The following is a 14,550-nucleotide window of genomic DNA, read 5'->3' on the forward strand; positions in this document are numbered from 1 at the left end:
GACGTTGAACCCCAATTCATTTCATGTGAATAGGACAGAAATAAAGTTTAACGCTCTACTTGTTTTGCACCCACTTGCTAATTTTAATTAAAATGAGTACGGCTATTCTCCTCGATTTCATCTGTAAAGTGTACACGCGATCGTTGGTTTTCTTACCATCCTAACGACTAGATGCGTTTTCCTGGCTTGCGACGATAAACCTCGTGGGTTTTCTCTGGGTAGTCCGCCCCCCCCCCCCCCGATAAAGACCCCTACGCGCAAGGGAATTATTGAAATAAAACTAAACGATATGTTAGTCCCGGAATGATCCAGTTTGTGTCGAGTGGACGTTAAACGCCATCTCTCTCTCTCACTCTCTCTCACTCTCTCTCTCGAATCTCGGAGAGGCCTGAAATATCGATGTACTGGGAAGGAGTCTGTTAGTATGGTAGGCTCGGAGGGGGGGGGGAGAATAAAGAAATTATGTTCTCAAATAGTTGGGGTTGGGGGGCTGTGCCCAGGATATATTACAGAAAGCATCATTTACACTTAGTGTTTCAAAACTTTTCTCCCGCATCCCGTAATCCCATGAGCGGGGTTCCATTAAAGGGACCATACCCATAGGATTCTTACCCCCAGTCCGTCCCTGGGTTGGAAATAACCCTTTCAAGCAATAAAAAGACGTTTTAACCGAACAAGCGTTAATGCTTGAAGCTGATTTCATTCAGGTTCAAAAAATCTGTAAGAGTAACCTTTTACCAGGGCTGCATTTTAAGAAAGAAAACATGTCCCTACCTGTATGTTGAGTTTACGGGCTGGATCTTCCGGTTCACGCCATCGACGAACTTTCACATAAGCCATGGTCGCTAATATACATTTATCAAACATGGAGTTTGGAACATACAAGGTATTCATTCTTAGCTGCAAGTCACCGAATTTAGTTCATTTTAGACTTTGTCTCCGTCAGTTCGATACCAATATCAGCGGTTCGAATTCAAATGTTCCTTTAGGAAAACTACAAAATCACCGTCCAATACCCTGAGTGACAATTCAACAAACAACAGGTTATTCATAGCTTTGATGCACCAACAGAATGATTTATTCTTACTATTTCCCGCGCTTAATTATTTCAATGTCTGTCCCTAGTGGGTATTTTGGCGGATTTCGAATCCTGTGAGAACTACAATATTGTGGAAGTTGAATCTTATTTCAAAAATAGTCCAAATACTGTTCAGTATGACGTCTTTATTGGGCATAAACTGTTGATTTCTTGTTTATTTCGATTTAATATAATAATATTATGATAAGGTTAAATTTCTATTGCGTTTCAATCTGATTAAAACACAGATCTTATTTCGTTTCGTTTTTATAGTTCAAAATGTCGTTTTACTTGTCTTCACAACACTAGAATCTGGAAGAGTTGTTATATAACAGGTGTTCTAGTTGATGTGAGGAATTAGCCAATAAAACGGTCTGTTACTGCGAGTTCTTGGCGTGCTCTGCACGGAACTGTGGGTAAACCCCCGACGCAACCTCCCAGCACAACTGGTCAGATCTTCATGTAGTGTAGGCCATCGAAAATATAAAAAAACGAAACGAAATATAGATCTGTATTTCAATCAGATTGATTGCGTTTCGTTTTGTCTAGAGGGCGAGTAGACGAGTAGGCATCTGAATCCAGCGAGATTACGCATGTATTCTTCAAAGTTTGACCTCGCTCATGGCATCTGATTTGCTGTTAATTTAGAATACACACGCGTGGAAGATATTTTATTAAATAGATTCACCCCTCGAACTGCAACCCTTTAGTTAAATCAAACGTAAATAGACAATTCGGTTATAATTTAAGTTAAAATTTTCCGATAAAGTAAATAGACGATTTGGTTATATTTTAAGTTGAAGCTCTCCAATAACGTAAATAAACAATTCGGTTATTTTTTAAGTTGAAATTTTCCGATACGGTTAATAGACGATTCGGTTACAATTTAAGTTGAAATTTTCCGATGTAGTAAATAGACAGTTTGGGTATATTTTAAGTTGAAACTTTTCGACAAAGTAAAGTAAGTGAATAGGGTGTTGGGCAATATTTGTGGCTGTGACTTAGTAATAAGCGACAAGAAAACAAATACTTCATCTAGTATTACGTCGGTGGAGAGTCAAAAGGTTGTATCAAGGAAAGACGACATTTCCGCTCTCAATATTGACATTTTTATGTAAAGACAACATATACGACATTTTGGAACAATATATATAAAAATTCTTTTATTGGCGTAGAAATACGACAACTAGATGAAAAGATACGTAAGAAAATTTACATTCTGGAGAAGTAAAAAAGTGAATTTCGTAAAATATGCCAGATGCGACCTTAAGACTCCCCACCGACGATACGTTCACTTGACAAAAACTAGAAGATTTCCGGACTAACAAATTATGGTTCAATTTAATTCAATAATTCGCTTGTGAGTAGGGGTCTTTAGCAGTGGAAGAAAATCCAAGAGGCCGAACAGGCGACCCTACTCTTTGTCACAAAGTTAACAAGAGTGGAATCGAAACCACGCCATTTGACTCAATAACAGCCATAGCGATTCAAAGCGCACGTGCTAACCATTTGGCCACCCAACCCCCAAGATTCAACAGGCTTATAACGCCGTATATCGTGTACCCAAGAAAAACTTCAAATGTACTTTGTGCATGTTATTGCTATTACCTCACTTACAACACATTTCATAATCGGTATATGTCTCATTAATTATCTTTTTAAATACGATCCATTCATTTAGATATGTTGTACTCAACACGTGCATAAACAGTTTCTGACTACAGCAAATATTCCTGATACTTTTAGCAGGAATCACAGACATTATTCTCAACAAGGTTAGATTGACATGCCCATATACTTATTGTTAAGGTATCTTATCTTTCGCTGGCAAATAATTGTATAGTATATCTTGTTAAACCTTTGCCAATAACGAGTGATGGAAAAACATAAAACTAAAGTCGCTTGTTTAACAGCAAACAAGAGATAGTTGTGTGGCCGAATGGTTAACGCGTGCGCTTTGCATCATAAGGTCTGTCATTGGGTCCATTGGCGTTGTTTCGATTCCTCGTTTGTACGTGACAAGGAGGAGGGTCGCCGGTCCAACCCCGTTGGTTTTCTCCGCGTTCTCATGTTTCCTCCCACTGCTAAAGACCCCTACGAGCAAGCAAATCATTGAAATAAAATTGAACCAATTGTTAGTCCCGAAATGACCTAGTTTGTGTCGAGTAGACGTTACACACACAGACACACTCTCTCTCTCTCTCACACACACACACACACACACACATGACTAGGCGCCGTTCTTTGTCACAACCCCCACGCAGCTGCACTGACATGGGGTATGTACAAACTTTTGGAATCTTACGCTATCGAGAGATAGACAAATCGGTATTATTCGAGAAAGTTGCAAGTACTGAAGTACCGAACTGTTATAATTTCTAAATGTAGCCATATTGTTTAATCATGGCGCCACGCGGTAGTTTGTTTACGTCACGTATCTATTTATTAACTCGTTAATCGTCCATTGTTGTTTTATATTTTCTAATGGCAGCATAAACACTACTTTTATCCCGGGATCGTACATGTTATTTATATTAACGCAATTTTAATCGGCCGTCTTAATGCTGTCCGTCTCAATGATAATTCAGCAATAACTAATTACTATTGAACTAAAACTCCAAATGTTACATTACAAAATGTGGTCTTTGTATTTAGATTCTGATTAAATTAGATTTATATCTGATACAAATGTTCAGCTATTATAAAAATGTTCCACACCAACGTTTGGTAAATATCACATAATTCAATTAGCAATGGATTTTGGGCATACCGTGGATATTTCTGATCGATGTCATAAAGCCATTATTTAATGGTTTAGATTTCCACATTCAGGGTCAGAAATAAACACACACCTACACCGATCAAATGTCACTCACTTAAAGAATTTTTATTGTTATTAATTAAAAAAAAAAAAAAAAAAAAACAACAGAAAAAAAACCAAACAAAAAACCACGTCCATTCTTTGTTAATATTATTGTTATTAATTACTGAAAAATCACCACGTCCATGAGCAATAATAATGTACAGTATAAAAAAAATCAGCCACACTCAGTCTCTTTTAAAGTAGCAAGATTGTTTGTATTTTATTAAAATCAGAGTATCAATACTGTTATTAATAACTATGTAGTAATATTATTATTGATTTAAAAAAAACAGCCACGCCCAGTCTTTGGTAAAGTGGTAATATTATTATTGATTTTAAAAAAACCCAGCCACGCCTAGTCTTTGGTAAAGCGGTAATATTATTATTGATTTTAAAAAAAACAGCCAGACCCAGTCTTTGGTAAAGTGGTAATATTATTATTGATGCATAAAAACGCCAGCTACGTCCAGCCTTTGGTAAAGTAGTATAATATTATTATTAATTAAAAAAAAAAGTCACGTCCAGTGTTTGGCAAAGTAGTAATGTTGTTATTAATTTAGAAAAACAAAAAAACAAACCAGGGGATCACGTGGCTAAGTGGGTGAGACGCTGGCTCGCTAGCCTGGAGGTCGGGTGTTCGATCCCTGTCTAGTCGTTCGGATGGGACGAAAAACCGAGGACCCGTGTACACATTGGAATGCAGGTAAAATATCCCTTGGCCGTTGGAATTCGATATAAGAGTAGGCGATAGTGCCGCTGCCCGGGCAAAATTTCCCTCAAAGCACACTGTATGGCGTATGACCGTCTTCATTAGCCCAGCATAGGAGCAGAACAGTAGGACGTTAAACCCCATTTCATTTCATTTCAGAAAAAACAAACCATGCCCGATCTTTGCATGGAGTTAAAACAAACAATAGTTTGGTTCTCTACAAACTTGTTGAACCTTACAAACTTCCACATTTCTCAAACACAATGTTTTAAAACTCTAATTCTTAAATTAGTTATAGCTACTAATTTGCAAAATACCGGGAATTATTAAAGAATATTGCAAGCGTGCGAATTTTTCAATTTTAATTATGCATATTCAACAATAATTGTTATGATTAAAGACATATTACATTGTTTACATTGTATATACCTACTGGTGCTTTAATTTATGTAATCAATTTAAACGATTAAGCAGCGTATTTAAAAATTCATTCTTAATACGATTCACGATTACAAATTATCCATTATTCTCAGAAATTGAAAAAAAGAACGATTACAAACCATCCATTATTCTCAGAAATTGAAAACATGAAAACAAATGAACACCTACGTGGGCACACAAATTCCTATGACCATGGATTATCCACAATGTGTTTAAGCCGAGCACATTTCCACAATATATTAAATACTACAAAAGACACTTCCGATAATCTCTGAATTCCATAGAAGAATTTGTAATTGTCGATTGTTCCACATGAGTTGCCATTAACACATTTTCAGGTGATAATAAAACTACTACAAAGGTACACAGTACACTACGGGAACCAACTCTTGACTAAACTATACTGCATCTATAGATGATTACATTGGCGTGTCACCAGTACACAATTACTATATCATCATTCATACAACAAATGGTACAAATCTGCAGCATTAACAGACATTGTTAAACAACCTGGTTTTTACTTTTTTATTGGAGTTTGGAAAGAGAGAGAGAGAGAGAGAGAGAGAGAGAGAGTAGGTAATTTCGGCACGAACAAATGGTACAGTATTATTTCAATAATTTGCATGCAAGTGGGAGTCTTTAGCAGTGGGGGAAACCGGAATACCCGAAGAAAATTAATGACGTTGGGCAGGCAAACATATCCCTAGTGACGTACAAGCTTGGGATCGAAACCACACCATTTTACTCAATGACATATCTTATGATCTAAAGCGCACCTGTTGGACCGCACATCAACAACGTACCTCACCCATACTAGTCCATGTGACAGGCAGATATTCATTACCAATTTGATGAATTGGTTTAACTATGATTTACAGTTAGCTTTAGGTCTAAAGTGTCCAAAATTGGTTGATGGACTTCCGGGTCACTTTGCCAAATGTCAGTTTGGCGGCCATCTTTAAAAAAAATGGCCGCCGTTTTTTTTCTTATTTGAAATAGTGCGAGTCGGGGAAGCCTTCATAACTCCTCAACAGTTTCACCTATATGGATATGTAATATATCTCAAAATGTTCATAATATAATTCTGCATCTGCTGGTATATGATATATGTTGTTTAATCAATACTATCAGTTTTCAAATAAAAGATTAATCTGAAAAAAGCAACATTTTCGATTTTTTTTTTCATGTCTGTTCGTATGTTTACTAACAAATCGTGTTCAGACCCATATAAGCCAAATTATCTGTTTGGTCAACTTAAGTGATTGAATAGATATCAGAAACATTGATCATAAAAAATAATCTCAAATATGAGTGTCCCAGATCCAAGATGGCGGAAATTCAAAATGGCGACAAAATTTCCTAAAATGGCCAATATGTCAGATAATAGTCATTTCATTGTTTGATATGACATGTACTATCCAATGAGCTTACAATTAAATATTCATTACGTAAGATTTAGATAAAGAGCTAGCCATTCTTGCTACAATAGTTCGAAAATAGATAATGTAAAATGAATAATTTGACAATTTCATTCAAATTACTCTATTGCGAGCGAAGATATTAACCTTTGAAGGTTTGACAAGACACGTGCAATAATTTCAACCACTGTACTGGTTGCTCGAAGCTAAGTCTCGCTCCTCCATTTTTAGATTAAATCAAAATATGACTGATACGTTCTAATTTATTTAATATCGGAGAAATCCGATGCCATCGAGAGTTGATTATGGCCTGGGTCAGTTAATTAATGTCTAAATAATAATTTAGAAAACATTTCAGGCCTAAAGAAAGACCTGCAATAGGCAGATTTAGCTCTTGCACAATGTTTGTTTAATCTAAACAAAGAGTTTTAAAAATCCAAGATGGGGAAAATTCAAAATGGCGGTCAGAATTTCCATAACATGAATGACTGTTTTATATAGCTTATAATGTCTCTTTTATAAGGTTTTCAGAGTCACTGAACATGAATAAAAACTCAAAAATAATGCTGAAAATGATGTTAGTGATACTGCTAAAAATGACACATCCTATGCGACCCACACCCCATAAACAATACAATGGGGCATAATATGGAATTGATTATTTTGTATCTCACAGATCACAAGACATTTCACCAAAATAGTGAGTCATTTTAATTTCATCTACTATGCCTTTGCACCATTTTAAGCCGTATTGAGAATTATTTATGATATATCCAGTTGTTAAGAATTTAAGATCTCTTATTCGTTCAGAAATGGTAATGTGGTCCGTTTTTACATTAACGCCTCTATGCCGGCAACTTTTGTCGTATAGTCTAGTAGGCCTGCAACCAAAATTTTTAGCTTGCTTAGAAACACAGTTCCGCTACAAGGTCCTCCCTATTAAACAAACTATACATATTTGGAAAGCTTATAACACCAGGAACACAAATCCAATTAAAATGTTTTAAGGCCAGATGAAAATTGTCAAGTAAATGTTATATTTATACTGACAATTGTGAAGTTGACATAAAATTACACATATGATACCTAGGATAGGACAGGCTTATCTTTGCTCCGTGAGGTGAACGACGGGGTTCTCTACAACCAGGCTCGAAATTTCTTTTGAAAAAACTGACTGTAATTTAAATGGTACTTTCTAGAGTATATCCTGGTGTTTTTAGCTTATGCATATATCTTAATAATTCATCAAAAACGACATAAATTCATAACTACGCGAGAACATTGACTAGTTTAGGGACCCCCGAAACTACCATACTCCTTTTGAGTGTCCATCCCTGAAAAGGGAGGCAAAAGATATGATGTTAAAACGATAATTCATATATTATTTTACAGTTATATGTATAAAAAAATGTCTCCTTTTTATCCAATGGACAATTTATTGTTAGTTCATGTAGAAAGATATGGTGCTTATAAACGTGTTGCAAATTTCCGTATTACATGGTAGACTTCAACGTATCATATACACAATAGGTATTTATTTTACAAGTATAAAAAATGTTTCCGTTTTATCGAATGAACAATTTATTGTTAATTCGCGTGGAAAGATATGATGTTAAACATGTTACAACTGCTATATTAGTCGAGTATTTTACATTTTACAGAAAGTTTACGTTTAATCGAAAATTCCAATAAACAATTTATTTGTAAGTTGAAGGGAGTGTCCTACAGGTGGTAGACCATATTAAATGCTGCTTGTATGTGTATTTTCATAAACTTTGTATGCATATAGATTATTATACTGAAGGTTCGTCTGGATAGAAAATAAGATTTTGTGTGAAACAGGTGTCCTAGAAAAAATGGGTTCACTAACATCAAATATCTGGTTCTACAAATTGTATTTGTCCCTTCTAAGCTAATACCTGTGCGGAACAAACCTTTCCGTTTCATCGAAAATTCCAATAAATAATTCAATTTTAAATTCAGTGGCTGCGAAAACCCTATACATGATATATCACAAGCCCTACCTTGCATGATACTATAATAATAATAATAATAATAAAAACTTTATTTATTGAGGCAACGTATTTAGTTTGCAAAAAAACTAATCTTCCATAGGTCCCTCCTAAGCTACAAAGACATATATACATGTAATATCAGGATAAATTTAAAATCATTAGAAATGCAATAGCATTTTAAAGTGGGGAGTTTGATAAGTCACTCCCAAACTTCAAAACATATACATTATACAAGTAGAAAATAGGAAGAACACTATAATTACACACAAAATAAAATAGAATGCTGTTGCAAGTTAAAAATAATAAGTATGTCGTCAGTTGAATATTATGGTTCCTTCAGTGTGCAAAATAAATGACTTTTCAGTTTAATCTTAAAATTTTCAACATTTTTATACATCTTTATATCAAAAGGCAGATTGTTCCATAAAAGACATGCAGAATAATGAAAAGTACGTTTCATGGATTCCGTTTTGCAATTTTGAAGAAAAAGAGATTTACTGGTCTGTGAACGGAGCAAGATATCCGTTTTGGAAACAAGAGATTTTTCAATAAAATAGAAATTTAGATAAAGTGGAGTATTAAATGTAATAATTTTGAATGCTAAGACAATTTTACTGTAAAGAATCCTCTGTGTAAGGGTAAGCCAACCGAGTTTAGTAAATAAAGAGGTGGACGGAGTTTCAATCGGTGCATCAAGAATAGTTCTTGCTGCCCTCTTTTGTAATTTTAAAAGAATGCCTATTCTACTTTTGGTAGCATTTCCCCAAATAATAGAGCAATAATCAAATATTGGTAGTATATAACTGTTATAAAACAAAATTCCTGTCTCGTAAGGTAAATGATCTTTTATCTTATTTAGGAGAAATATTTTTTTTGATGCAAGTTTTGTTAGACATATCTGCTATCTGTGCTTCCCAATTAAGGTCTTGGTCAATTTGAATTCCAAGTAATTTTGCGGTAGTAACCGTCTCAATTTTCTCACCATGGAGTGATAAAGTTAGGTTTTTCTGATTTCTTTTGTGTTTTGATGAAATCGGCATTGATTTTGTTTTCGAAGGATTGATTACCATCCCATTGTTTTCACACCATTTAGCAACCAAATAGAGATAATTTTGGAGATTATTGGCGATGGATTAAATATCTTTGTGTGAACAATGCCGGGTACTGTCATCAGCACACAAATCTATCTGACTTGATTCAATATTGAGTGGGAGATCATTTATAAAAATAAGGAATAGGAAAGGACCCAGGATCGACCCTTGTGGAACCCCGCATTTGACTGTAGTAATTGAGGAGGTAATTGATCCTAAACATACTTTTTGCTTCCGTGAGTCAAGATATGATTCAATCAAAATTTGTGAATTATTTCCAAATCGATAAAGATGTAGTTTTTCAATAATAAGCTTATGATCAATGAGATCAAATGCTTTGCTAAAATCAAGATACACTATACCACTCATCGCACCATTATCGATAGCATCAAGCCAATTATCTGTCATTCGGATCGGTGCAGTAGCACATGAATGATTTGATCTAAATCCAGATTGGTAAGCATAAAGAACATTGAAGGTTTCCAAATAAGTTTGAATTTGAGTGCTCAAGTGCCTTTCGAATATCTTTGAAATTGTGGGGAGAATTGAGATTGGCCTATAATTGTTCGGATCATCTTTAGCTCCCTTGCGGTCATTTTGGACATCGGACAGAACCCCAACCGAAAATGACGTCACAAAAGTGACATAATCTCAAAATTGTCTTTAGGGACAAATTTTGACATAGAAACAACCCGTCCCCAAATATCGTTTCGATTGTGACACACTAGCTAAAAGTTCACTAAGTTTGTGCCCTGCCTCGCCGACGTTCAACATTTTAAATTTGACAGTCTACTTACGACTTTTGTTGAGTTTGCGGCCACCGCAGCTGTATAGGGAGGACCACTGGGCGTATTTGTTTATGCTAATTGAATAACTTAAGAAGACCACAAACATAATTTGGCTAAAATTACTCTGAACAGGATTTGGTAGTAAACTTATAAAATAAATCATGAAAACCTGGGAAAATAAAAATGCCAAAAGGTTGCTTTTTTCCAGAATAATCTGTTGATTTGAAAAATTTATGATTCATTCAACAACAAGTATCATATAGCACCAGAAGAAGCATTTTCTTGTGAACATTGTGAGCCACATTCCATATCATGGTTGAATTTATTCATCAAATTGGTAATGATGTTCCAAAATCCCAGGTCTGTCACATGGACTATACCTAGCATAAAGATGGAGTTTGGTATTGTTCAATATCCAATATCCTAGACAAGAGTGAAGATATTATTTAACTTAGTAATGGGCAGGGGCGCGGTGAGCACTGATTTTGTATGAGGAGCAAGATCCCATGGGATTAAAGAGAGAGAGAGAGAGAGATGGGGTTTAACGTCCACTCGACACAAACTAGGTCATTTCGGGACTAACATATGGTTTAATTTTATTTCAATAATTCGCTTGCGCGTAGGGGTCTTTAGCAGTGAGAGGAAACCGGAGGAAACTGGAGGACCCGGAGAAAACCCACGAGGTCGGCTCAATGACAGACTTTATGATACAGCGCGCGCACGCTAACCATTCAGCCATCCAACCCCCTATTTTGGGTTGTGTGGAGCAATGTGATTATATGAAGTAATGAAGATCAGACATTTCCTAATACGGACATGGCTGTGGTTATTTGCAGGCCATGTGCTTTTTCAAGACTACACGAAGCGAATCGCTGAATTTCCAATAAAATGGAAGAAGCAGCTAGTGATCAGATATTCGGTGGAATTAATGACAGGCCGCGAGCATACCAAAGGTATTTTCGTTAGCAACGGCGTGCATTTAGCAATCTTGGTTGGACCTATCTCAGCGTTATACAGTCAAGAGAAAAGGCCAAATTTCGACCAAATCCGGACTGTAAAACGCAAAGTGCAGTCCTTTGGGTAGGTAATATGGTAAAGAAAGAAAATCTCCAGGAACCTTCTCGAGCAACACTAGGATCAAAACCGGGACCACCTGCTAAGCGACCCAAAGTCTTACTCACTGAACCACTGTGGCTCCACCGAACATCGGACTAAACTGTGATCTTTTCTTTCATGAAAATCAACTGCCATTCTTTTTTTTATTAAAGAACCGTGGGCAATATTTAGTGCAGATTATCAATTATTAACAACGTGATGTTCAGTCAGGTGTATGAAACACTGATAATGTTGCGTGATTATTAAAAAGACCAATCATTTTGTCAGTCATAACAGGAGAAAATCCTAAAAGGATAATTTAAAAACTGTCATGTATTAGGCTGGATTAATTATTAATACCGATGTTAAAATATATTTTACGTCGTGTAGTTATTCTGTACTATCTTTTATATTTTACATCTAACTTACAGCTCTTTCACATTGAGAATTATTTTAACAGTCAACATTCACTACCAAAAAAAAAATCGTCCGAATTAACAGACCGTCGTCGATTTCCAAATATTCCCAACCATGTGACTGTTGTCCAGCACCCCATGTAGTGTGCTATGAGGGAAATTATGACCGGGCAACGGCACTACGGCTACTCTTATTTCGAATTCCAACCGTAAAGGGTTCTTTTACGTGCACGCCAATGTGTACACCGGCCTCGGTTTTTCGTCCCATCCGAACGACTATAAGTTGTCCCTTGCCAGGCCCTCCACCCTACATCACAAACAAGGGGAACCACGCCGGTATATTCCGATGAACTTTCTCAGCCAACGCAATGATCGAACACAGGACCTCCGTGTTAGCGAACCAACGTCCTATCCACTGAGCCACCGTGGCTCCCCTGAACTAACACCTTACCGAGTCAATATGGATGTCAACAATAATGTGAAGCGTGCTTTGTTTTCAAATTTATCTGTACATATGGTTACTGATACTGACCGTGTAAATATGAAATTAAATGGAGTTTAACGTCCTACTGTTATTCTCCGAGCTGGGCTAATGAAGTCGGGCATACGCCATACAGTGTGCTATAAAGGGAAATTTTGCCCGGACAGCGGCACTACGGCCTACTCTTATATCGAATTCCAACTGTCAAGGGATCTTTTACGTGCACGTCAATGTGTACACGGGAGCCTCGGTTTTTCGTCCCATCTGAACGACTTGACATCTGTCCTTGCCAGGCCATCCGTCCTGCACCACTGACAAGGGCAAGCCACACCGGAATCGAAAACCCGTAAAAGAGACTGAATTCCAAGAAGCCTTGGCAGACACTGTCCCGAGATCACTAATGATTTCTCCAATGACTTTAATGTTAATTCTCGTCTCTTAGACCGACTCTCTCCAAAATTTTCGTTGAGTACAGCGCTTTCTGCCACAGATAGTGCAAACATGTGGCAATCGCTTGCTCAAAAGCACGTATGAGGTTCATCATGGAAAACTTGAGATAAACAAACTGGAAGTAAAGACCATTAAACATGCAATTTTCCGCCCTACATTTCAACCTAACTAACCTCTCAACTCTCGTATCCTTCCGCCTTAAAATCATGAATTTTCACCAAAACCTGGAAAAAATTCAAACTCTTTTCTTCGATTCTACACCAAAAAGTCACCAGAAATCGTCATGCAAAAGGGGGAAACGGAAAAGGGAGAGAAAGACTAAAAATATCTTTGATCCTTGTTTCGTGACGGCGTAGGAATATTTGGTGAGCTGTGTCCAACTGCGCACTCGGTAAACTAATGCTTCCGTCGGTCTCAAAATTACTAAGAAATTTGGTTCAAATGGGGAACGCGATTCCATACATTTCAGTTATTTTTGTTACAGTTTCCCTTAGATAAGATGGTGGTTCAAGAATTATCTTGTTAAGATAAAAGTAATAACATAACCTGACTATTAAATAAAATCAATATGTTAAATAGAACGTCATTAAATTATATCGTCTCACTAAAATATGAGGGAAGGGAGATAACTCTTTTTATGAATTATACTCTTAAAAAAAAGTAGGGAATATTCAGAAACAATACAAAACTGCGGAAATGCACTGCTGTTTTTATTAGAGGTAACTAGCGTATGTTAATAACAGGCAAATTGCCTACACATGAACATAAACAGTTCATATGGGCGGCTTATCTGACGGCCCCATTTCACTCGCAAAGAGATACACCGTCAATAGTGAAAATGGACATTTTTGAGTAATTGCTCCACCAATCCTAAAACATTCAGCAATTCGTCGTGGCATGCTCCTAATCAACCGTCCAATCACGATTGGGGGCAATTCTTGCAGTGTTGTCGGTTGACGTTGACGAACACGCCTCCCAATCAAATTAAACATAACACACTAAAGCAAAGATACACTAAACACTAAATCTGATGCAAGAACCGATAGGAAAGCAAACATGGGTAGGATAAACCAGCACGCAGCAGTTATCATCATTCCTTCCTTGAAGTGTCAAATTTGACAATGAATCCCTCCCACGTGTATGGCGCTATTGCGTGTCGCATGTGCAGCTCAGTGGTGCAGTTTGGGCGACAAGTTCTTCATCTGTGAACATACTCTCAAAGCATGTCAAGTGTCCATGACTATTTATCATATCACAACTTGCATTGGTATTTGGATTTCAATATCCCCTACTTCTTTTTGAAGAGTATACATGTAACGAGCACATCTTTTGTGTGGTATTGCACTCAATGTTTAATTACACATCAGCATTTAAACAATGTAAAATATATAATAATACACGGATTAAAAATCCTGTTACTTTTTCGATCTTTCAAATCGATGTGTTTTGCATTTTCCGTAAAAGGAAATGTGATTTAAATATGGTATACTATGATACTTGAAAATATCTGGATTTGGCAGAATGTGGTTTGGATCGAGACGGGTTATTCAATCTGTAGTTTCAGGGACTGTGTTAGTTGTAAGTGATGGGCATGGGAAATATAATATCTGTCTGTTGGGTGACAGTGAGTGTGGCTGGGGATGGGGGTAGTATAATCAGTCTTAATCTCGGGTATAAGATGTGTGGGTGTGTCTTCGTGTGG

General features: G+C 36.6%; 1 protein-coding gene across 2 annotated transcripts in view; it reads right to left on the reverse strand.

The window, feature by feature from the left end:
• LOC126831685 (dipeptidyl peptidase 4) overlaps positions 1-14,550 on the reverse strand; it is a 385,894-nt gene that overhangs the window by 350,956 nt on the left and 20,388 nt on the right. The window contains exon 1 of one of the 2 annotated variants that reach the window (XM_050562329.2): positions 775-1,034. The exons of the other annotated variant lie outside the window; for it this stretch is intronic. Within the exon in view, the coding sequence (XP_050418286.1) occupies positions 775-894 (120 nt within the window). The 5' untranslated portion in view covers positions 895-1,034. Of the gene's footprint in view, positions 1-774; positions 1,035-14,550 lie in introns of those variants that run through there. 2 annotated transcript variants of the gene reach the window in all.

The sequence above is a fragment of the Patella vulgata genome, chromosome 9, assembly GCF_932274485.2.
Source record: "Patella vulgata chromosome 9, xgPatVulg1.2, whole genome shotgun sequence".
Classification (NCBI taxonomy): Eukaryota; Metazoa; Mollusca; class Gastropoda; family Patellidae; genus Patella; species Patella vulgata.